Source organism: Enhydra lutris, unplaced genomic scaffold (genome assembly GCF_002288905.1).
Source record: "Enhydra lutris kenyoni isolate GAN:26980312 unplaced genomic scaffold, ASM228890v2 scaffoldscaffold95, whole genome shotgun sequence".
NCBI lineage: Eukaryota > Metazoa > Chordata > Mammalia > Carnivora > Mustelidae > Enhydra > Enhydra lutris.
Window position 1 is genome coordinate 984070 of NW_019154179.1, and position 25479 is coordinate 1009548.

At 46.5% G+C, this 25479-nt stretch overlaps 1 protein-coding gene across 1 annotated transcript in view; it reads right to left on the bottom strand.

The window, feature by feature from the left end:
- Window positions 1–16666: 16666 nt before the first annotated feature.
- Window positions 16667–25479, bottom strand: part of LOC111139086 (patched 1) — a 59123-nt gene continuing 50310 nt past the window's right edge. The window contains 5 exon segments of the mRNA XM_022491224.1: window positions 16667–16727; window positions 17269–17824; window positions 19437–19691; window positions 20202–20301; window positions 23670–23812. Of these exon segments, the coding sequence (XP_022346932.1) occupies window positions 17270–17824; window positions 19437–19691; window positions 20202–20301; window positions 23670–23812 (1053 nt within the window). The 3' untranslated portion in view covers window positions 16667–16727; window position 17269.

The following is a 25479-nucleotide window of genomic DNA, read 5'->3' on the forward strand; positions in this document are numbered from 1 at the left end:
CAGTAGTGTGATTTTGTAGATTTTATCAATAACTAGAGGGCTGACTAGATTTTCTACTTTCCAGCACTTTCTCTGTTTACTTGGCTTCTGTCAGCCTTTGCCATCCCGGTCTGGTCAAACAAAGTCTTGGAAACATCAGGATCACCACCCCCGGCTGTGTCTCACCTGGGTCTGCCGTACTGTGGATGGGCAAGTTGGTTCACCTACAGAATTGGGCTGCACAGATCTAGCTGGTTTTCCTTTTTCTCTAGCTTGAGATAAATCAGGCCAAGGCTCTTCATACTCTGAATTTTGTTCCCTTTAAAACACACATGCACACAGTCCCACCTGTCCTCGCCTGGGTGAGGCCAAGCTAGTTCTTGCTGCATGGAAGTCTGGTTCTGGTTTATTTTTTAGGGTTAAGAAAAAAGGCCATTAAAATTCTCTCTGATGGTTGCGTCGGCCCCTGTGGGGGGAGGGGAGAGACGGAGCCAAGGGAAGAAATGTCCTGGAAAGCCCAAGCCCCCTTAAAAATTTTCCCTTTCTTTCTTTTTCTTTTTCCTTTTTTCCCTCTTGAAGCTGCTCTCCCTGGAGTCAAAGCATTTTACAAAAACAAACCACTCCAAAGCTTTCAAGTCCAGGGAAAGCTCAAGCAAAGTTAATTAACATGAAGGTTCTCACAAAAGTTAATTAACATGAAGGGACTCACAAAAGCTGTCTATTGGCATCTGCTCGCCTCCCATGTGCAGCGGTCTCTTTGTCTGATGGCAGACCCCAGCCCTGCCCTGCCCCACAGCATCTCCCAGAGGCCAGGCTGCCTTCGCTTCTCCCAGAACACATCCGAAGCCTTCACGACGTTCTAGGAGGCTCTTTGCTTCCGAGAGGCTCCGTGGCTGCTTGCAGGCCATCCCTGAAGAAAGCTAGTTTTCAAAATGCGAGTTTCAAAAGGGAAAGGAGGAGAGAAGGGTTGGGCTGAAATCTCTCGTCATCAGAGGACAGCTGCTTCTCACAGAGTAATGAACACCATAAAATATAGAATCACCAGGGACAACGCTCTACTCAAACAACATAGTATAATGAACAATGAAAAATGCAGCACATTAAGTGAGAGCGTAATTAGAAAATAATATTACATTGATATCAATAAGTAATATTGAAAACTATTTGTAAGAATTCCATCACGACAACGTACACCCTCTCTGCCTTTGCCTCTGCTCTATGACAGCTACTTTCCTCCTGAAAGAGGAATTTAATGTAGCTAATTTTTTCGTAATCTGTGGTTTAATTGATCAAGAGATCATGAAGTTTTTTCAGTGTCAGTAAACATGTAGTTTCTGCAGTCCCACGAGTACTTTTCTGATCTTGCAGAAAATCAAATTGTCACGAATAAATATGCATAAAGGTCTTGCCACATCACGTATCAGGCCTCTTAATCTGTACTCAGCCAAATATATGTGTGTGGGATTTATTGAACAAACCACGTGAAACAAGCTTATTTCTCTTAAACAAAGAAAGGCTGACTGTGGGGATTCCCCCCCAGAAAGCAGTTGTGCAATTGTGCCAGAAAAATCCATCAGTTTGGATTTATGGAGTTGTGTGTCATTGACCTAGAACTTTGATATTGGCGATGTTGGCTCGGAATGCTGATTTGGTTCTCTCTAGAGACTTTAAAATGTCTATTTCAGAGTTCCTAGTGGTTACAAATCTTTCTTCATTCATGAACTGCCCACGGGGAACCGTCACAGTTCTTTGCTTATCCAGAAGCTGGTCTCGGTGTGTTCACTGGGATTTATTTAGGACTTTTTGGGGTGCAAGACTGATGTGACCAGGACGCAAATAAAAGATTCAAGGAAGACTTGATTTTCATGGCAGATATTTCCTTTTGATGTTGCCAGTTTTGTTTTCTCAGTTTTTGTTTTGTTTTGTTTTGATTTTTGTTTGATTTTGCAAATGCGTCTTATAATTTCAAGTATCACTAAGACCACAGGGTTTAACTGCTGGGTGACTGCTTGGATAGCTTGCATAAATAGAAGATTCTGAAGTGACTGGCTCAGGAAGAGGAAAGAGTGCCACACACTGGAGCCTTTCCAGTGCTTGAGGCCATGGGAACAGGTAGAAACTCAGTGGCTTGCTTTTATTTGCTCCCGTATATAGGGGAGCTCCGGTTTTAGGTGCAAATTTAGGTAGTAGAGACCAGAAATGTTTCTAGACAAGTCCCAGACAGAAAAAAGTCCCAAATCTGAAAAAAAGAAAGAAAGAACATTCTGGACCATAGGAAGTGTACTGTGCAGTTTGAGAGCCTGTCGTGGATTTGAATACTGGCTTTGCTCCCTCATGGCTGGAGCACGTTGTATATTACTGTGGTGGATTGATGTTCTTACCTTTCAGAGGTGAGGAACTAAAAGCATTTCCCAACTCCCTTGCAGCCAGGAGTTAGGATCTGACAAATCACCTCCCGGCCATCCAGTGTAGTCGGAGAAGGTGGAAAGTAGAGGGGAGTCTGAGGACATATTGTGTTGCTTCTGGTGTTTCTCTTAGTTATGGTGGCTTGGTTCAGGACCTGTCAAGAAACTTTCCAGTGTCACTCTTGGCTTCTCAATCTTCAAAGAGGCAGAAACCCTCTTGGTAGTCTGCTTCTGTGGCTTTGATATTACTCCTCAAAACCCAGCCCCCAGTTTTTTTCTCCAGCCTTCTTGGTAATTCTGTTATTGTATTCAATTGTTTGGTACCTTGTGGTGACTCTTTTTTTGCTTAAGCCAGCAAGAATGGATTCTGTTCTTCATCACGGAGTCAACAGAGTTGATTATGTTCTTCATGGTGGCTTCTGAAGGTCTCCTTGGCTAGGCTCAACGATAGTCCCCAGCATTCTCCTTCATTAGTTTCTGGTTAGGGTTATTTTCCTTTGAGGACAGGGGGGTTGGAAGGGAAGCAGTGGCCATTTTATAAGAAGGTGCATGCACCTTTCCCAGTATTTAATCAAATCCTAACACGAACATGCTGTGAAGGAATATTACAGCTGTGATTAAAATACCTAATCAATCACATTTAAATTGACCAAAACGGAGATGATCGTGGGTGGGCCTGACCCATCAGTTGGAAGATCTCCAACAGAGGTTTCAAGCTTTCCTGGAGTTAAAAGATTCTCTTCCTTTAGGTAATGCCTCTGGAGTTCCAGCCTGCTCATCATCGTCCCTTCCTGTCTGCCCTAAGGAGGGCCTTGGACTTGCTTAACCAGCCCCCACAACTGCATAAGCCAGTTTGTTGTAATAAATCTATCTATCATCTATCTGGCATTTCTTTTATTGACTCTGCTTCCCTTGTTGGGCCCTAACTGATGGACTCTCTGAGCCTCAGTGGGATTAGTTGCGTGGTGGGACTTGATGTCTCATTCCAGGCTTGCTCAAAGGGTTACATAAGGAAGTGAATGTGAAGCCAGTACCTGCAGAGATGTCAACTCAGAGACAGATGTCAACTATCTCTGCTCCCATCTGACCCTGGATATTTATGCACAGAGTGCCAATAGCTCTGGCAGATAGGTAATCTCAAAAACCGGTCCCGTCTACCACAAAAATATCAAAATGACCCTGCCAGTTCATAGTGACGCTTCCCGCTTCTGAATTTCTAGGTTCTGCTTACCTGTTCCTGAAGCTTAACCCCATTTGCCATTTAGCATCCTTTAACCATCTGACACAGAGCACTATGCATCATTTACTGCCTCCCAGCTCCCACCAACGTACTCCAGATTAGGCATATGCTGGTTAAATCGACTCCAACTCAGATTCTATCCTAAGCTACATAATATTCTTTGCACATAAAATACCTACATGATTAGGATCAAAGGACCCATTTTTGTCTTCCTTTCCTCAGCTCACCCCCAAGAGCAGGTGATGATGGGAAAGGACGGGGGTACAGCTAAATCCATGGCTACTCTGAGATCAAATGGGGTACCTCTTTAGTATGGAAGACTTGACAGCTGAGAGGTTAGGTCATTCTTTAGGATGGTCATTTGTTTGCTTTTGTTATTATTTGTATTTGCAGGTGGGGAACGCTCCCAATATTCCTGGAAGTCTCTCTCTTCGAATAATTAAACATAGATTTCCCACACGGACTCAGCAATACCCAAGAAAAATGAAAGAAGTATGTCCATACAATAATTGGTACATGAATGTTGATAGCAGCGCTATTCGTTATTGCCAGAAGGCGGAAATGACCCAAATGTCCATCAATGGGCCAATGATGAACAAGATGTGCTGTAGCCATCAGTGGAATATTATTTGATCCTAAAATGGAGTGAAGTGCTGATTCATGCTATAGCCTGGATGAACCTGGAAAACATTACGCTAAGTGAGAGAAGCCAGTCACAAAAGACCATGTACTATGTAAGTTCATTTGTATGAAGTGTCCAAAACAGAGCAGAAAATAGGCTAGTGGTTGCTGGGGGCTGAGGGAGGTGGGGAGGATAGGGAATTAACAGTGAAAAAGGAGATGAAAATGTGCGAAAATCGACTGTGGTGATGGTTGCACAAGTCTGTGACTGTACTAAAAACCACTGAATTGTACACTTTGAATAGGTGAATTGTATGGTATGTGAATTATATCCCAATACCACTTTTAAATGAAAACAGAGAGTAGGGATAAAATTAAGTCAGCAAACATACTCTTGTTTTTGAAGACTTTTATGTTTTAGCCAGCAAATACACATGCTTCAAGTACACCTCTCCCATCCCCAGGTTCTTGATTCTTCTCCTAATTTAAATGCCTATCAACTGATTAACCCCCACCCAACTCATTTGCCATCACCTTAAGTTCCCTAGCCAGTGAATGTTCACAGCCATATTTGCTATCGTGACTACTATCTTGGAATTTGCAGCACTGCCCAATTCTGCTGCCTCTTTAACTGCTCCTCATTTCTCCCTTCATGGGTTCCTTTTCTTCTTTTTGTCCCCTAAGTTTCATCCTCCCTCCTTTCCACCTCCACTCTCTCGTGGCAGGTGCTCCTCAACTATGCTTTTTATTCTGACGCTTCCCAGATGGATGTCGGTCTGGACCTCTGGGAGCATCTCCTCAAGTGTTTAAGCACCATCGGTCCAGAATTGCCTCCGCCCTGTCCCAGACTGCATCTGTTCCTCCTCCCTCCCTCATTTCAACTGCCAGCATCCCTGTCCTCACAGCCGCACACTCAACCAGGAAATCTGGCTGTGGTGAAGGTTGGGCTGCTCCCGCCAAAAGGGGACTCAGCGTTCTTCCCAGCTGTGGGGTTGTTGGTGGCTGACAGCTCAGCTCAGTCTCTCTTTGGGAGTTGCACTTGGTGGAGGAAACATGTCTGGCCCGATATCCTGCCCCTTTCCCGGTGGCAGCATGAATCCTGTGACTGGTCAGTGTAACAGTGTAGACATTTATAGCCTCCTTGCTCTAATTTGATCTGACTTGGAAGGGCCATCTCAGCCCCCACAGGACCAACAACATGGCAGTTCAACTTCTCCCTCTGCCCAGCACTGCTTCTTCTACTGTCCTATAGGTGTTGACCCTGGGAGTGCTCCCCAGTGAACGTTCTACACGTCTTCTTCTCAGAGTCTGCTTCTCATGGAATCTAACCTGCAACACCATCAATCACCTTTGACTTCCTCAATCTCTTCTCCTTTCAGTGAAAATCCAAAGCCTGTCCGTGTCCTGTGAATCTGTGGCTCCCTTATCAAGCCCAATGTCATGCTGAATTTACGTCATTCAGGACAAAACGAAAACCTGCCTCCAGTTGGCCAGAACACAAAGATTTTCAGAACCGAAAATTTTGAGAATGGGTTGGCTGTAGGTACAGCTTGATCCAGTGTTCAAATGATGTAAGCAGTTTGTACTTCATCTTCTTGTTTCCTTGGCCCTGCCTTTTGCACTATTGGCTCCTTTCTCATAAAAGCTCTCTGCCCCTCCAGTCACACGGAGGCTGCACATTTCTCATTGGAAAGCAAATCCTACCAAAGCATATCTACTCTTAGATGTTTCACATGGAGCTTCAGAACATCAAAGAGATTCTGATTGATTCATGTTCCCATCCTTGAACCAATAACTGTGACCAGGAAATGATGCTCTTATTGGACAGTCTGAGTCACATGATCAACCTTGAAGCCTGGACTGCTCTACCTGAAGCAGATATACTGAGGGTTGGGAAAAGGGTGTCTTCCTCCAGAAGAAACTTGGGCTGGGAACCCAGGCAGTGAAGGGATGTTGGGAAACACAAGCAATAGGTTGCTGCTGTAATTGCATTTGACAGTCTCTGCGACAGCCTATGTTCTTCCTGCTTCGAGGTTCTATTTCTGTACCTCTCATCCATCCTTCAGAGCTCTAAAACACAGGCACAACAGGTATCTGTTTAACAGTCTTCAAGAGGGCAAGATAAGGCTATATCGCCAGTAGGCTAGCTTTTTGCCTACATGTGCCCTTCCTAAACTTCTGGGAGCTTAACAATCACCTGCAGAGGAGGTGCCTGGGTGGCTCGGTTGGTTAAGTGTCTATGTGTCTACCTTCCCTGAGGTCATAATCTCAGGGTAGCGGGATGCAGCCCTTCATGGGGCTCCCTGCTCAGTGGGGATTTGTGTCTCCCTCTCCGTCTGCCCCTCTTTCCACTCATGCTTTCTCTCTCTCAAATAAATAAGTAAAATCTTAAAAAAAAAAAAAAATCACCTGGAGAAGAGCACTTCGCTGGCTCAGTTAGAAGAGTATGACCACTGATCCTGAGTTTGAGCCCAATGTTGGTGTAGAGATTGTTTAAATAAATAAAGAAAAGAATAAAAAGAAAAAAAAAAAGGTAAAGAATCACCTGGAGAACTTATTAAAACAGATTCCTGGGCCTCAAACCCAGAGATTATGATTTGGTAGGGCTGGGGGTGGGGGAGCCTGTGAGTTTACATTTCTAGCCATTTCCCGGGTCATGTTGAAGCCACCAGGCCTAGGACCACACTCTGAGAACCATAGTTCTTGGGCGGCATCTGCTCCAACATAATAGACCTCACATTTTCTAGACACACCCTAAATTTCTTATCTTCTGGGACTTAACTCAGTCTCTTTCTTTTATTGGTAATGCCCTACCCACAGTCTCTACCTACTGAAATCCTATCCACAAAGGCCAAATTCAAATGCCATCTCCTTCATGACATCTTTCCTGATCTAGTCATCCCTTTAAGTCCCATTTTGCTTGAATTACTCTTTTTTAAAAAACAATTCATCATATTCTATATTATATTTAGTTGTACATCTATCTTCATTTATCTAACATATTTCTTTTTAAGATATAAAAAAAATTTGTTTTTTTTTTTGTTTTTAAAATTTATTTATCTAAGCAATCTCTACACCCAACGTGGGGCTCAAATTCCTGACCCTGAGATCAATTCCAAGACCCTGCACGATCTTACCAACTGAGCCAGCCAGGCACCCTGCTTTTTTGTTTTATTTTGAATAATTATAGAAATGGTGAAATGCTTGAAAAAATAGGAGAAAATAAACACACACACACACACACACACACACACACACACACACACGTCAACTTTGGGACAATTGCGGGAATTTGAATATGAATTGGGTATTATGCGACATAAAGGAATTATTGTCTTTTTGGTTTGGTGTCGGAAAGCAGGGTGGTTAGGATACCAGAGGGGGAGAGAGGGAGGGAGGAGGTTGGGTAAAATGGGTGGGGTGGGCAGGATGGGCTTTCCGTTATGGGATGCATAAGTCACAGGGATGAAAGGCACAGCCCAGGGAATATAGTCAATGAGGTTGTAATAGCATTGTACGGTGACAGATGGGAGCCAACTTGTGGTGAGCCCCACGGAATGTATAGACTTGTCAAATCGCTCTTTTGTACACCTGAAACTAATGTAACATGCTGTGTCAACTAAACTGCGTAATGAAGTATCTGTCGGTGGAATGGGATGATGTCTGGGATATATGTTCAAAGATCCCAGCAAGCAAGGAGAAATTGGAGCACAGACAAAACACAGAAGCACAGAACGGGGAAAAATTACCAATTGTTGGAACTGGATACATGGGGGTTCATTACTCTATACTATATGTGTGTGCTTGAAATTTTGCTATAATAAAAAGCAAAGTAAAACAAAACAAAATGCACCTGTATGTGTCATTATATTTATATATACTTGTAGGGAAATAGAAAGAATCAGATTTTAAGGTTCTTTATATCAGGGACTCTGGTCCTATTATTCTTTTCATCCTGCCCAGAATCGGGAATGGTGCCTGGATCCAGATAGGGTTCTATGCTCAGTAACTAGCTATGATGGGAATGCACAGGAGAGGCAAACAGTAGCATTGAGTTCCAGTGGTTAGTGCTTAAGGCTGGTGGGTCAGAAATTGTGACTCTCATTACAATTTCTAGCAGATCTTGTAACCTTCTAGTGTTCTCATCTGTAAAGTGGGAGAAATTAGAGTAGGTACTTTGTAGGGTTTATTCGCTTAACAAATGCTGTACTTAACTGTGTGCTATGTTCCAGGCATGGTTCTAGGCTTTGGGGAATACAGTAGTAAATACCATAGCAAACATCCTTGTCTTCAAAGAGCTAACATTCACTAGGGTGAGATAGACCATAAACTAATCAGTTGGCTAAATTTAGAGGATGTTAGAAAACACTAAATGCTATGGAGAAACTTAGGCAGAAGGGGGGATGGGGTACAGGGATGGAGGTGTAGATTGTATTTGCGGTTTTGAAGTGGGGGAGGGGCAGGTAGCCTCCCCCCGCTCCAGAAGGCGGCCTTTCAACAAAGACCTGAATTTGGTAAAGGAGTGAGTCATGTGTCCATCTGGGAGACAAAATGTGCAGTCCTGATGGAGGGAAGAATTAAGCACAAATATCTTGAGGGAAACCACTGCCTGGTATGTTTGAGGAATAACAAGAATTAGCCCATTCTGTACAGGGGCCAGAGTGTATACATGAGTTAATGCAGAGACATCATATTCTAAGGGGTGGCAAGCTTTTTCCATAAATGGCCACACAGAAAATATTTCAGGCTTTGTGGCCATATGGTGTCTGCCGCAACAGCTCAGCTCTGCCCCCTGTGGCATGAAAGCAGCCTCAGACCGTACAAAAGTGAGCATGTACATGTCGGTGTTCCAATAAAACTTTATTTACAAAAACAAGTCCTTGGTCTGGATTTTTAGTTTGCCAGCTCTTTCTCTCAATACATTCTCTCCCTTGAAGATTTTGGAAAATAAATGGAAGAGAGAGGGAAAAACTAACACGTAAGACAAAGGAACCCTTCCTCTATTCTCTGTCTTCCCCTTTGGTGTCAGATCAGCACCATCTCCGGAAATTCCTCTGGTGTGGGGCCACAGAGTCCTGTCCTGGCCTTAACTTCCCAGAGCCACTTCTTCCTCAGGCTTTGCCCTTGTCTCCTCTTACCTCACCACGGTCATTCCTCTGATCTCTGCTAGTGCTCCTGCTCCCTGGGGCGGTGCTCCAGCAGTCTCCGGACTCTGGAGAGGCTTCCCTTTGGCCTTGATGTTGAGTCTGCCTTGACTATGTAAGGGAGCATGGACAAGCCTCCTCAGGTGAAAGAGAACAAGCGAGAGAGGAGGAAATTCGGAAGGGGTCACAGTGGACAGGTCGGGACTTGTGACACAGTTGGGTGTGTCTGGGCAAGCGCGAGCATGCCCGATGGTGTTCTGTGGCCCCGGGTGGACGGCGGCCATGTCCTCCGCCTTGGAAGGATCGTTCACAAATTCAGCCATCCTCCCTCGCTTGCATGTTGAAAATGCCACCTTAATTGTGTGTGCCTTATGATTACGAGCCATTAGAGACCATTAGTGAATGAACTATGAAATTTCAATCGTGAAATGCAAACCTAGCTTCACATATTAATTGCTTCTAATTAAGGAGGAACATTTTAGCCAATTAGCTTTTGGAATTTAAGTGTAATCAGAAGGATAATTCAGAGATTTGCTAATTGCTTCCTCCACTGTGGCCGTTTGCCTTTAGTGCAGATATATACTCTGTGCACCTGGTTGTGGACCCATGCCACGGCTGAGGGGCCCCGGAGCCCTGCTGCACATCAGTGGTGTAGAGGACAGGCACTCCTACCTTTGAAATTAACATGTAAAACACGTGGCGAGGTGGCGGTGAGGGGGAAGGGAGGTGATAAGGGAATAAGAACATCAGACTGCATTAGATTTCGGTCCTAAGTCTGACTTGACTCCGGAAGTTGCTGGCCAACGTTGAGAACGTCATAGCACATCTCCAGCCTTTCTCAGTCTAAGATGGCCAAGGCCTGGGACAGCTTTGGGCTTCCATGATTCTGGACAAATTCGTATGATTCATCATGACCCTCCATGATTCCATGTAAGGTGGGAGCTGAGTAAGACAAGAAAAATCATCCATCCGATGGAAGATCCCAGGGTGCTTATTGATGTTTTGGGCCCAATAGAAGTATTATGGGCTGGCAATGGCTCTCGCAGTCCGTGGATGTTTTGTCTCTTGGCATTCTATTCCATTCTTTTTTTCATGCCTCTTCCCCAGCTGAATGGTCTTTTCCTAGTTTTGGCGGCAATTTGTCTATTTCCATGGTATCGGCCTCATTCTCTGGACATCTTAGCACGTGCCCTGTGACAGAGAGCTGTTTTCTCTCTCAGCCCGCAGCAGACCACCTCCTGCTTTTCTCCCTTCCTGCCCCATCTTGCTTCTTGTCTTGCCGCAAAAGAGCCTCTCACCAGGAGTCCACCTACTGCTGCCGCTGATTGAAATTTGTAATTACAAAGATTATCCTTTTGGCATCTTCATGTGGGCTCAAGGCTGCAATCCTCACCAGTCAGAACTTGCTCGTCAATGTCTCCTCCATCTACGTGATTTTTCTCTTTATAAAAATAAAACCGGTTCTTGTCCACCACCCCCTTTTCCACGAGAATACAAACTGTTGTCCATTGTGTACGAAGATGCTGCTGTTGACAGAGGTATTTTCTGGGTTTGCTTTCTTGTGAACTCTTCTCTGGGTTTAGTTTTTGCCTCAGTGAGACCTAATATCACACTCCAGTGCCCTCGGTCTTAGGTCCTGGATGGGACACCAATGAATGAAGAGAACCCGCTCCAGGAAAAAGGAATGCAAAGGGGTTCAGTTGACTCTGAGGAAGATGAGGCTGTGTATGCCTGTTCGAGCTACACTGCTCCCTAGGGTGTGTCTCATTGTCAGCGCAAAGTCTCCCTCTCAGTCGAAAGGCCCCATTCTCTTGGCCCCAAGAAAGGGAATTCCTAAAGGGTAGGCGGGAATCAAAGATCACCAAAACACCCTGCCACGTAGAACGTCACACCTGCTTTGGCCAGGCCAAGCTTGATTTGGATCATCTCTACTGCTCCCTTCTTTATGTACCAGAGAGCCCCAGGTCCCTCTGCTTTCCTGAGTTCTACCGAGTTCCTAAGAGATCAGAACGTTCCTTCAAGATCCCTAAGATGGCAGTTGTCATTTCCTGACAGAAAATGGCATCCACCACACTCTCCATCGCGACAATGGGAACCATGAAGCAGATTTGTGTTCGAGGCATATTCTCATTAGGCACAACCTTCATTAAATGCGATTAAAACTTGGCAGATGTTCTTTCTGGATGATTAATGGGCCATCTCCACTTCTCCTTTTGGGAGGTCAGTTGCCAGTTACCAAAAATGAAACACCTGCCTTTACATCGACGCGGCTGCTGCCCGAAATTTAGCAGCGTGCAGCATTCCCAAAGCTGTTAAATATGCCCATCGTGCCAAAAATAATGGGGCCTTGTGTTTACCTAAGTCCTGAATAAATATGGTGGATTTTGGGACACAAATCTGATTAAAAACTTCTCCCCAGGCCAACATGAAAAACTAAATTAGCTTACTTAGTTAGGTATATGTAATTTATAAAGAATATAAAATTGGATGGCAACGAACGGTCATTTTGGTGGTGTAAACCTCTTCTAAAAGAAAGCGCCTCTCAATCTGAATTCCAATTAATGCAATTAATATTTTCCATGCTAAGTTTCAGGGGGCACCTATTCTCCATGACCAAGTGAGCGTTATGTGTGAAGTTCACCACTGAAGGGTTTTAGGAACAGATGGTAGATTAGACCAGGAGAGAGGAGGATGAGGTTTTAAGACAGGAAACCCCGCTTAACACTTGATGACTATGGTGTTCAGATGAAGCATCCATTAAGGAGGACATTGTATTACCTGAGCATCTTATTCAGTGTGGGGTCCACGGAGGTTCCCTCTGGGCCAAACCTCATCACAACCATCATTGCTTTTGACCTTCAGAAGTATGCAAAGGACACATATTATCTTTAGTTTATATACAGATGAGGATATGGAAGCTCCAAGGTTTCAAGGGACTGGTCCAAGTCAGAGTGGGTCCCTTGCAGCCCTCTTAGCGGGAAGGGCGGACAGGGTCTGGCCCGGAGTGACCATCCTCCCCTGCTTCTGAGGTGAGAAGCTCACGCCCTCCACTGGGATCCTGCCCCACAGCAGTGGCAGAGCACTGAAAAGGAATTCCTCTCTCTGGGCTTCCAGACACAAATGCTGTTGACAGGTTTCCACTCTTGTCCCTGGAGGAACACGTGTTTTTTGTGGAAAGAGCAAACAGAGGAGTCGGCATCTCTACGTTGTTTCCAGATCTGGCCTGCACTGGTTAAATTATAGAGCTGCGGTCACACGCAGCAGGAAGGGGTTTAGGGATGTCGCTGCTGGTGCAGGACTACCAGGACACCTGGTAAATGCACGGATTCCTGGGAATCACTCCCAGGAGTCTGACTCAGTAGGTCTGGGGTGGCCCTGAAGATTCTGCTGTTCTAGAAAGCTGCTGAGGTACGTCAATGCTGCCAATCCATGAACCACACCTGAGGATCATTGGCCTACGATAACACTATCTTAAAACGGGTCAGCGAACTCTATCTCAAGGGCCAGTTAGTAAATCATCTTAGGCTCCATGGGCTGTACACCAGGTCACAACTATTCAACTCTGCCACTAGCTGGAAAGTGGCCACAATCTGTATGTCACTGCTCATGTCCATCTTGTGAGAAAACTTGACAAGAATGGGAGGCCTGTGGACTGACCCCTCACCGGGTGTTTTGAACAATTTGGGCTTTGAGTTCTTCCCCACCACTCCTTGCTTTCCGGTGGGTATGATATTCCTGGTCTTATTTTTTCTCCACGGCTACAATGAAAATGAGATATAATCGTATCATAAACACCCAGAAAAAGCCATTCTGTATCAGGTTCAACCAGTCCCAGGTTTTCAGCTACCCTGAGTTAAGTATGATACCTTCCTTTATTTGAATAATCATCACATTTGTCTTGATCAGTGTTTCCTCTAATTATTAGGCATCACATAAAAAAAAATAAGAATGTTAAGAGAGGACAGAGGGGATCATTTTGAATGGTATTTAGGAACTTTCTTGGTGTCAGAAAATAAAAACCTAGAGTTCTTCTTATATTAAGAATGCTTCTGTGAGGGAGAACAAGAAAGCATTCTTTAGCAAGGTTCCTAAAACAAAACAATGACCTTTTTGGTGGCCTGACATGCGAACCGCCTTTGTAAAACATTCTGTTAATAGAATTAAAAAAACATTCTATGACTAGGGGTGCCTGGGTGGCTCAGTGAAGGGTCCAACTCTTGCTTTCCGCTCAATTCATGATCTTAGGGTCCTGGGGTTGAGCACCACAATTGGGCTCCACACTCAGTGTGGAGTCTGCTTTTCCCTCTCCCTCTGCTTGCACGTGTACATACACACACACACTCTCACTTTCAAATAACAAATAAAATCTTCAAAAAAAAAATTCTATGAACGAAGACATAACCAACAAGTTATATTATTTTTTATTCATGTTAGAATTTCTATCAGTGTTTGAACATTAATATTTAGAGAGTTTGTACATTTTTGCCTTCCAAGGTTTAAAATGAGAACCACACTAGGTCACAAATGGTAACTAATACACATTTCACAATTGCATGAATATTTACTCGATCTCTCACTCTCTTAACACTGTTAAACATTTTCTTTTCCTTGCTGTACTTACAATGAAAAGTGTGCCCCACTCATGTCTCAGCAAAGTTCCAGACATTATGGACTCATCACATATAAATTCTTTAAAAATATACTTCTGTCAAAAGACTTGATGACTACTATGTACACTACAAAAATAAACTTTCATATAAATAAATTATATGGCATACTTTTATCTTTGTAATTGAAATGACACAAACCCATTTCTGCCAAAACTGGCAGACAATGAGACCCAGTTTGAATATTTATTTCCTTTAAACTCCTTACACTAACACCTACCATGAGTCTTCAATGAAAATGTTATATACTCTGAACTATTTAACATTAGTAAGCACTCTATACAAATAAAAATTCTGTTCAAAAGTAAAACATAGCTGTAATAGTGTTTCCAATAGAAATAAAATCCCTGCATTTTTTTGTTATAAACTGGCATGACAAATACTGTAGGAAAACATTCTTATGATACAAAATTATAAATATCAGCAAAGATTTAAAAAAAATTAAAACATCCAAATGAACAAACAAGACAGACAAAATAAAACTATTTTTAAAAAGAGAGAGAGATAGAGAGAGAGATAAATTCTGGCCGTCTGCCCGCCCCCGGGTTCTCCCTTTGCCAAAGTGACTGTGGGAGAAAGTTCTACGCTGTGCAGAAAGCAGAGCCGTGTGAGCTCTCATGCACCACACAAGCTGGGCTCAGGAAAGGAGCAAGGAGGGCGTGCCATGAGCCAGAGAGAAGCAGACCTCAGAATTCTGCACCATCTCTCTCTTGAACGCAGGACATAAGTTTTCTGAGCAGAGCTGGGTATTAGATGGACAGACAGTGTGGCCGACGGAGTCACTGGACAGTAGACGCGGGCCCCCCGAGACCCTGGCACATGAACACACACACCTGGTGGCCACAGGGGGCTTCCAATGAATATCTTACAGTTTTGTGGCAAGGTTTTGGGTCTGAGGTCACTATGCTGCTGGGTACTACCGGGAGCCCATTGCCTCCTGACTGAGTTTTTCTGTGGTGAACAGGAGGGGACTGTGGGAGCTGCCACTTGTGTGCTCCCACAGAGCCAAGTCTGGGTACTGACCATCTCCCTGACACACACCTCAGAGCAAGACGACAGAAGCAAGACAGAAGCAAATCTTTAAAAATCACACCTGGTTGAGAGACCTGCCTCCAGACACGTTCTTCAGCGGGGTGTATTGAATGAACATCTCCCTGCTCTTGGATCAACATCCCGTCGAGGGAACACTAATGAGGCTGAGAGGAGGGACACGGTCTGTTGAGGGCGCGTGGGCCCATAATGGGAATATTCACACACTGAGAAGGATCCTTCGGAAGCTCCTACCCTGCAGAACTTCTGACTCCACATCACCACACTGGAGGCTCACTATTTATTTTTCAAGAAGATACAAACAGACCCAGAAAGTCCCAGCCAACTGTGCAATTTAGGAAGAAGGGGGAGTTTAAATTGTAGGGACTCAAAACATCACCTCTGGGTTGACTGTGGTAAAAAACCAGAATCAACAGGTTTTTCTACTCATAGCGGGGTCATGGTCTCTGAAAGATTTCCAATCTGCCCTTATGTTTTGAGGGTGCGTGTATGTGTATGTGTGTGTGCACGTGTGTGTGTCACGAGAGGTACAACGAAGGCTGCATAGTCTAGAATATATATTCATGGCCCAGCTGAGGCATACCACTGAGCGTGTTCTATAATAACGCTTTAATACCAATGAAGATGAGCGGATGTTAGCTCTAAACCCTGAGGTTCCACCGTCCACCACAACGATCCACACAACAGAGCCCGTCTCCTCTGAGGCATGAATTGGGAGAGTCTGGATAGCAGCCAATGATCTCAAGAGAGCCCTGGGCCTGAAGGGAGTCCGGCGAAAGGGTAAGGTGACATTCAGGGCTAGCTTTCCACCAGCACCAAGCAATAAAGACATCCTGACTCTTCCAGCTCAACTAGGGCAGAGCCCACTGAGGGTTACAAGACAGTGAAAAGAAACAAAAAGAGAAAAAAAAAATAAAATCACAGTACAGTACATTGGGAATCCACACACATGTTCACACACATGTTCTCACACACACACACACACACACACACACACACACACACAGCCAAACGAAACCACATCCCACTACACCTGGAGAAGCCACTGGGGTCAGCGTACCTTCTTCATATCTGCTCATTAAACAACAAAATTATCACGCATAGCGTGTTTGAAAGTTAACAGTAACATTTCATACTACCACAGGGTTGTGATATGCAAATTTAAAATATTTTAAACAGAAACCTTTACAAAATAATCCTATTACATAAGCAATATTTGCATAGAATTATACAGGTAAATTATACAATATTTAAGCAGCAGCAACATATGCTGAAATTTAAGACTAAGTTAGGCTTGTTTGTGGCACAGAGACCCATGCACAAATCGGGAGGGGCCCCGCGGCTGCCTCCCCACCACCCACTCTGGGGGCGGGGGTAGAGAGAGCCCAGATCGCACTACTGTACATCCGTTCCTTCGTATATTACATATGTGTACACCTCTTAAATATTTATAGAACTATTTCACAAAATAATACAACCGGTTACAGTAACGCGGAACTGCTCTCCCGGAGCGCACGCCTGTGGGACTCTAAGCGGTTCTCTTCAAGCAGTTCGGGGGTAGAGGGGGTTGGGGGGGTGGGGGGCTTCCAATCTTTGGCCTCTGCTTCAGATTTTACTCACCCTTTAAAAGAAAAAAAAAATAAGTCAAACGAAGCCACGGGTGTATGAGTTTGTACTTAGCACCAAATCAAGGAAACTGGTCAATGGTACTAGAAATCAGGATGGGGGTGCTGGGTGAGCGCAGGAGGGGCTCCTCAGGGTGGGTCACGAGACCTTCCCCGATGTGAGGGTTAGGGTTAGGGTTAGGGTTCACTGAGCCGTGTATCAATCACACCTGTCACGGGGCTTTAGGGAGATCGAAAGACAGGTGGAAGCCAGCTAGCATCCCCATGAACTTGCACTAATTCTCAACAAGGCCACAGCAAGGGAGGGACCCAGTTTGGGAGAGGACCGGTTCCCCAAAGATGACAGAGCTTGGATGTGGTAGAGATCAGGGGTCACCGGTGTTTGGTTTGGGCCACACCAATGCCCAGGGGATCCTGGAGGGGGTAGCCTGAGAAGCCCCAAGGAGCTCTGCTCTCGGTCCCCGCCCCCCGAATATCCCTCCACTGCTGCCGAGGGGCAGCGACTCGTGGGCCAACACCCTCCCACCCCGCACATACCTCAGTTGGAGCTGCTGCCCCGGGGCCTCTCCTCACATTCCACGTCCTGCAGCTCTATGACTTCCACCTTGGAATCCCTCCTCTCGCACCGGACGTTAAAAGGCACGTGGGGGTCCTCAAATAGCCCGTACTCAGTCTCGGGGTAGTCCCCGTAGCCCGGGCACAGTCCCCCTCGGGTGTTCCACGTGGAGCCGGGCCCGGGGGCGGGCGGGGGGTGCACGGCCACAGTCACGGATGCCGAGGCCGTCACAGTGGTGATGGGCTGGCAGTAGCTGGGTGCCGAGCTGCCCATGGCAGTGAACGCTGGGTGCCGAGGGTTGTTCGAACGGGCTCCCCGGGGGCCCGCACGGTCCCTATTACTAGGGCCAGGATGCCCGTCAGTAGAAATTTCGAAAGCGTCTCTGCGCGGTCTGTAGGGGGGTGGCCGCAGGCCTTCTCTGGGGGGTTCCCTCCGGGGCTGCTGGCCTGGTCGTCCAGGAGGCAAAGGCTCTGTGTCCAGGGGGGATTGCTGGCGAGGGTTTGAGGGTGGGTGATGTCTCGCTTCAGGATGGACCACCTGCAGAGGGTGAGGACAGGTTAAAACAGGCAGGACGCCATCCCCAGGCGGGGCGTCGCCCCTCACTGCGCCCCGCCTTCCCTCCTTGGCTCGGGCTCCCGCCGGCCACCCACACACAGCTCTTCACCAAGTGCTCAGTCAACCCCACAAATGGCTGGGAGAGGCCCCCGGGGAGCCAGCGGGGCCTTCTACCCACAAAAGAAAAACTTGTTCTTTTAGAACCTCCCCAACGTGGCAGAGGAGGGCCTTATTTGGAGCCTAGGTCTAGGCTTTCTCTAGCGCAGCTGGCTGGGCACACATGGCTGTGGCCCCTAAACGCAGGGCTGTGGTCACAGAGTCCCCGCGCTGCCTCCCTCCTGCTGTTTGCACCCCACCCTGCGCTGTAGGTCCAATCCCAAGCTCCTCCTCTTGGAAAACTGCTAAGCATCTGGCTCTGGCTCACCCCAATGCTGCATGCTGGCAGGATGTCTATGCCTACACCGTTGACTACGGCAGCCACTAGGAACACAGGGCTCTTTGCCCTTAACTGAACACCAATTCCAAATGCGGTTCCTTCGTTGTACCAGCCACATTTCAAGGGCTGAACAGCCACATGTGATCAGTGGCTACTATACAGGCGAGCACAGAGGGAGCATTTCCATCATCGCGGAAAGTTCTATGGGGCAGCGCTGCTCTGTCCGGTTGTTAGGAATCTGGTTTCTGGGTCTCTATACAAAGCGTGGAGCAACACAGTGGCCACATCAATCAAAAGGACCGTGACCAACTTCAAAGTCGTTCAGCTTGTACCTATTTTTAGGCTCCTGCTGAACAAAACCAGATTCACACTGCAGCTCAGCAGGCATCGTCACGGGGGGTAAGAGGAGGAAAATTTAGGTTATTTGGTTGGCCTCTCTCTCTTTCATGCGAGGGCTGCTCTGGCCTGGGACTGGAATACCCATTTCCTGGAGGGACAGCAGGAGGCCCTCAGTTGGAGCAACACGAGTCTTAGAACCTTCCTCGGGTTTTGTGTACTATGCTCTAGGCCTGAGGGGGGCTGAGCACTTCCTGGGGAGCAGAGAAAGTGCAGGACATGGCTGGGGCTCTCGGAGTCTTTCAGAAGGGGCTCCTGGGCTGCTCATGGCTTTCCTAAAGGCTAAGCTTCCCACTTCTAGTAAAGTCTTAGACATCAACAATTGAAATAATTTTGTACTGGGGCATTTAAAGGTAACAGAAGTGGGAGGGGAAAAAAAAAATCACTATTGGCAATAAAAAGACCACTATGTTTTTAAAAAAAGTATTATTCTAAAATGACGTGCAGCTTAAAAAAAACAAAAAAAAAGCAGCAGCAGGAAGGCAGGCTTTCCCTCTGGGCCTCAAGCTCCAAGTGTGCTACGTCCGAGTAAGATACATGCCAACGCTGCTCAGAGCTGGGGATACTGGCCCCCGCCCTTTGTAATCCATAGGACACCCAAACACAAGGAACTAACGTTTTTGTAGTTTCAGAGGCAAATATAGGCAATTTCATATGATTCTACATAATCTCTATTTTAAAATCCTATCTGTCTGGGATTTGCTGTTCACAGGAGATAGGGGCTACCCCCACCCCCACCCCCACCCTGTCAGGGTGACTTACAGTGGAGCGGGCAAAGACAGGGTTTTCTGTGGCTTCCACGATCACTTGGTGGGCAGGGCCTCCGGTGCCCTGCTGGGCCTCGTAGTGCCGAAGCTCTTCGCTGATGCCCGACACTGTTGTCTGAGAACTGTACTCCGAGTCAGAGGAATCAGACCCATTGTTTGCATGACCGGGGGGCACAGCAAAGCGGACCACGCTGGGGGGCGGCTCGGGGGAAGGGGTGGGCAGTCGGTTCAGCCCGTTGGCTGGAGACACCTGTTTAAGGAGATTCCATATCAGAAGTGTTATCATCCATTTACTGCTGGTCACACTCAGAGTGCAAAGCACTGTACGGCTCAGTGGTCTCTGTACCCGTCCCCCTATGGCCCGGCCTCTCCCACGGCCCTGTGCTCACCTCCCCCACTCTGCCCCTCGACAGCTGGGGCCCAAGATCCAGCCTCTGCTCTTACGCTTTGGAAAAGGCAGGCTGTGCCCTTTTTACTTATTTTCAAGCCCAGATATTCATCTTGGGTGTTAACTGCTTCATGGATACAGAACTACAAGACGCAGACCGCCAATCACTTGGTTTAAGACACAAACAAAACAAGTACGACATCCCCCCAACTATTACGTTGAAGAGAAAAAAGCCATAGTCGTGGAAATGTTTACTGAAAAAGCACATAGTAATGTTGAGATACCTAAATATCTAAATTCACAGGGACCCTGGGACAAACAGCTTTCAGGTGGCCTTAGGGGTGTACGTTATAGCCTGGTATGATTACTGACCTCGGGGTACGGTCCGAAGAAGGACAGAAGGACTGGGAGCAAAACCAGCCCGTTGAGAACACCCAGGATTGTTAGGATTGCCAGGACAGCAAAGAAATACCTTGAAGATAAAAGGGAAACAGGAACATTCACTGTGGCAAAAGTAAATGAAGCCAGGCTTCACATGCCCAAATATTACGTAGCACATCAAAACACAAAATTAACGAAGCCCACACGGTTGCAAAGGCCGTTACAAAACTGTGGTTCAAATTCAGCATGAGATTAGGTTTTTTCCTTTTTTGCTTTCTTTTTTTTTTTACCTTGTGACTCTCAAGGACTACATTCCACAACCCAAAGTGTTAGTTTGTGAAGGGACGAGAGAAAAATTAGTTTGTTAATTTGCTGAAATCTCCTGGCATGTAATGTTATTTATGAATGTGTTACACAAACACAAAAATATGGAATGTGAGCTGAATGGCTGAGCAGATTGGAAGCACAAACACAATGCAGAGGGGCCCGTCCGTGAAAACCCAGCAGAAGCAAACAAATGAAGTGAAGGGTGTAGAATTTAAACAATTTAGCTCAGGAGGAAAAGCAGCCCACTTCTGCAGGCAGCTAATCCACTGTGAAATGCCGCTGCATCTTAGAGCAGAATCTCTAATTAAGTCTCCAGCGTATCAGGTAAGGCTTTCCCTGGGCTTTCATTAATCACAACTTTCTGCCGAGAATTCTGTGAGTTCCAGTTTTACCAAACGGCTCCGATTGCAACCTTTTTAGAACACAAGAACCAGCTTTCTGCAAAAGAAAGCACTGCCCATTCTGTGGTTGCTGGGGCATTTGCGGGGGAGGGCGGCCCACAATGAGGGGGCTGCTCTGTGGGCCAATCTTTTGTTGAACAATTTAGCATCTCTGAATACTCTTGTTTTGCGTCAGCCAATTCAAACATAAAGGCCTCAGCACCATGAAGAAGAGGAGAGTGCGCAAGTGGCCCTGCTTTCCCACCATTGAGGGCTAAGGTCTGGGATCCTTCATGAATACCAAGGTAAACCTGTCAGCTCGGGAGAGCGGCTGGCCGAGGCTGCGCCCAGCTGGAGGGAGCGGGCTCCATGCTAGTGTACATTTTCTGGAACTAAGAGTGTCTAGGGCAGCTCTGCTGGAAGGAGGCTGTGGTGGGGGAGAGCTCAGGATGTGCCGGGAAGAGGGAGGGCAAGATATCTATCTGTTAATGGTCCTCTTGATCATAAAACAGAACAGGCACCCAACTTCGCCATGACTCTATATGTTTCGACATTAGATGAAAGGAGTGAGAATCTCTATAAAAATACAAATACCTCGCAGCTATTGTAAACACTAGAAACTTCTGAGCTGCATTAGTAAAAAGCAAGCCGCCAATGTCTTGCTCTAATGTAAACTGCTGGAACTTCAGGCTGAAGCATAGGTCAGCGGCAGCATTACAACATTTGCATCCCATCCATCTAACTGTAGCATAAACAGACCAATTAGATTTCTGACAGCTTAGCGTATACAATGTCTGCTCATGCAGTTGACCTCAGTGAGGGCTTTATCAGGTTAATCCATCCAGTTCTAGAAAATGGGAAGCCCTTTTAAAGTGCTTGGAACAAGAACCCTGATATCTCTGGGAGAGAACAGGGAGCCAGGGGTTAGATGAGAGCCAGGACTCTGCCCTCCATCCTGGTGCCCAGCTGGTTGCTGGGATTCTGGCAAAGATCCCCTCTGTGGCTCACTGGGCATCCCCACAAGGCTGAGTGTGATCCTCTGAGAGCCCATCCCGCCCAGAGCTTCCCATGCTTCTGAGATGCCTGTGAACTCCCTCTCCCCACTGCAGACTGTAAGCCACATGGAGGGGGATAGGGTCCACGTTACTCGCTGCTGTGTATAATGGCGCTTATGAGGTGCTTGGTACATTGTGTCCAGGGAGAAGTCACGCAAAAGAGACTCTCCTTGACACAGGGGTTTTGTGCCATAAAGAAACATCAATTAATGCCCGAATATGGGTAAGCTAAGGAAATAAAGGAAAAGCCAAAGTCAAGTTAAGAGCTGAAAATAAAACTCTGGCCAAAAGCTTGATCTAATTTAGGCACACATCTACCTGGTATTGGCAAACAAGAATGTACTAATTGGCTTGTGAGCTGATTAACAGTGTTGTGCTGAGAAGACCAGCAGCATGGGTATCACCTGGAAGCTGGCTGGAAATGCAAACTCGGCTCCACGGCCTCCCTGCCCCCAGTGAAATCTGAGCCGCGTCTGCAGAGCCTTGGGTCAATCATAAGCTCGTTGCGGTCTGAGGAGTTCGGGTCCGCACTGTGATCATGGGCCCACCTCTCCATTGGCACGCACTGACTACACCCAGGGAACGCTGGGCCTCCTTCGGGGAAGGCTTAGTCTCTGCTGCCCAACTGCCCAGCGGGGTAGGCCACAGACCCACGGGATCCTGATCTGGCTTCTGCAACAAGGGAACTTGGACTGAAACTCAAAACCCTCTTCTTTTCACTTGAAAACGCAAGACCTATCACAGGCCCACACAGCGAGAAAGCCTGTTTAGATTCTCCCTCCAGATTCCTGAAGCGTCCCAACCCAGACAGTCACGTCTCATGTTCAGTTCTACTTTAGCACGGTTCTAATCCTGGACTGTCTTCCTATGGATGGTTCTGGCCTTGCCTGTCCACGGAGCAGCAGCAGCGTTCCACCCAGGAGCAGCTATTTCCCAAAACCATGGGGGCCGTTGGGAGCAGAGAAGGGTCTTTCCCTGCAGAAGGCAAATTTGTTCTCCTTTTCTACGTCACGAACTCATTCTCTTCATAAAGCCCCCAGAAACTGCTTGCCTGGGGATCCAAAAAGAAGGATCCAAACTAGGTCTGGATTTCCGACATTTGACACCGAAGTTACACATTTAGCGCTCCCTAGATCTTACTTAGAACTTCAATGTGAAGTCTGGGCGTGCTACCTTTGCTTCTTAGAAGAAGAAAATGTAGGTGATAATTTTAGATACTTGTAAATTTTCTTTTCTATCATTTTGAAAGAAGAGTGAAGGTCAAACTCAGTCAGTGGAAGGGAACCAAGGTCAGAACTGGGGGGTACTGGGCGGTCCCCTGGCTTCACGCTGTGGAACTCTGCTGCTTGTCACACTGTCCATCTCTCCTCCCCAAGATGTTCCCTAAGACAGCTCTAGAAGAGAGCTTGTCCTTCTACCTCCCCGCAGATCTCTGAGTTAGGAAACTCAGCAGAAGAGGAGTCACGGACTACGGTGATCGTTTCACAGTGTATTCACAGGGCACAACATCGTGTTGTATACCTTAAAAAATATATAATTTTTACTTGTCAGTTACACCTCAATACATCTGGGGGAGAAGAGTAGAGTCATAATGAGGATGTGCTGCTATCCACAGGACACAGAAAGGAATATGCAACAGAGATCGTAAAGATGATAGGGATTCTTGGAAATTAAGAACCGTTTCCCCTCCTGCTTACCTGACAATGAAATCGAACTCCGATCCTGCAAGCATCAGCACTCCCAGCAGAGTGGAAACAGCGCCGTCCAGGACGGGTGCGAACATGTGCTCTAGGGCGAGCACGGCCCTGCGGTTCTTATCGCCAATGGCCGTTAGAAAGGCCTGTGCAAGGAGAAGAGGCTGGATGAGCAGGTTCCTGGACTGAGTGCGGTCCGTGGGCAGCTCTGTCCAACACGCTATGAGCTGTCTTACTCAGTCTGTGCAGACCTTCTCACACCTTCCTTTCTAGCTCCTGGAATATTTAACCTGGGGTGCTCAAGTACTAAATCTGGGCTTATGCTAAAGGGGCCTGCTAGTGATACTGTGTCATGTTTGGCATTGATATAAATCTTGAACCACCACCAAAAAAGACAGCAAGCATATTTACTTTAAATTAAAAACCAAACCAAAACTATACAAACAAGAGCAAAATGTCCCCTTCTTTTCACTGTTGCTCCCTGGGGGTTTCTCACCCAACCCATGCAATCCCACGGCTTCTGCATGGGAGGCCCACGGTGTGAAGAGGATAGCACCCTTCCTGACTTTGTGGGAGGTCAAGATCTTTCTTCCAAGTGGGCTTAGTTGAGGGGCGCGTGCAACTGGGTGCACAGGCTGATGCAGGGTTCAAGCTAATGGGTCTGTTGTACCTCTAAGCACCACGGAAGTCTCACAAGAAAAAATACAGGACTCGAAATTCACATCGCGCCTGTTCTAACTCCGTGTGGTCATATCACCCCCTCCTTCACTTCCCAAAGCCCTGCTAGGTGATGAATACTACCGATGCCAATGGCAACATTACAGAGTAAGCCCCAGCGTATTGGACTGTTGGCTTGACGGGGTGACCATTTTGATGGGAGTCAGTTCCTGTCATACTCTGCCTTGCCCTCAGGGGGCCCTGACAGGAGCTGGCACAAGTCCTTTGTCTGCCTGAAAGGGATATGCTTTCTCTGCAGACCATAGCTCCTGAAAAACAAGGCCTATCACACATCGGGCGCACTCCTATTCCTTGTGTTGCTTCTGGAAGAACACTAGGTTGTTCTCTTGAACAGATAAAGAAAGAAAAGCATACAAAAATGTGCTATGAGTTTCTGTACTTTTCTCTAAAGTACATTTTCTCTAAAAAATGCACATGCTTTCCCAGGGTGGGGAAGGGTATCAGGTCAACAGAATTGCCTCTTTGTCTTGGGAGGAAAGCAACAAGACAGTCTGGAACCATGTTACTTTGTGCCATACTTGGGCCATGAGGCTGTAAGAGCTAAGTAGGGTTTATCATCTCACACCCAACTTATACTGTGGGAATAGTGAACTGACAGGAACCCACTGATTCCTTGAAGAGAGTTCTTCACCAACCTTATTCCATCATTTTATAAAGCTTGAAAGAGCAGTACCTGCCTGCTTTCAATAGACCTTCACACAGAGGCTGGGTAAGAACAGCACATCCTGCATGTGATGGTCCCGTGATGAAGGTGAGGGCCACAAGCATTTAGCAGGGGTGACTGCTCACGAAGCCAAGCTGCCTCTTGAGCTTCCTTAAATTCTTGGAATTAAACCTTGCACAAGTGGCGGAAGCATTCCTTAATTGCTTAGTCAGCACTGGTGTATGCATTTACATTCATTTCACTGCACGTGTAAGGCCCACGGTGCCACCACAGGTTACACTTCTCATTTCCACTGTAAAAACCTGTTCTAGAATGTTCTTGTTTGCCATGCTAGCTATCCCCCCAAAAAGTGGTTTTCCTTCGCATCAGAATAAAATGACCGGGTGGATTCTTAACTCTTATGTCAAGTTT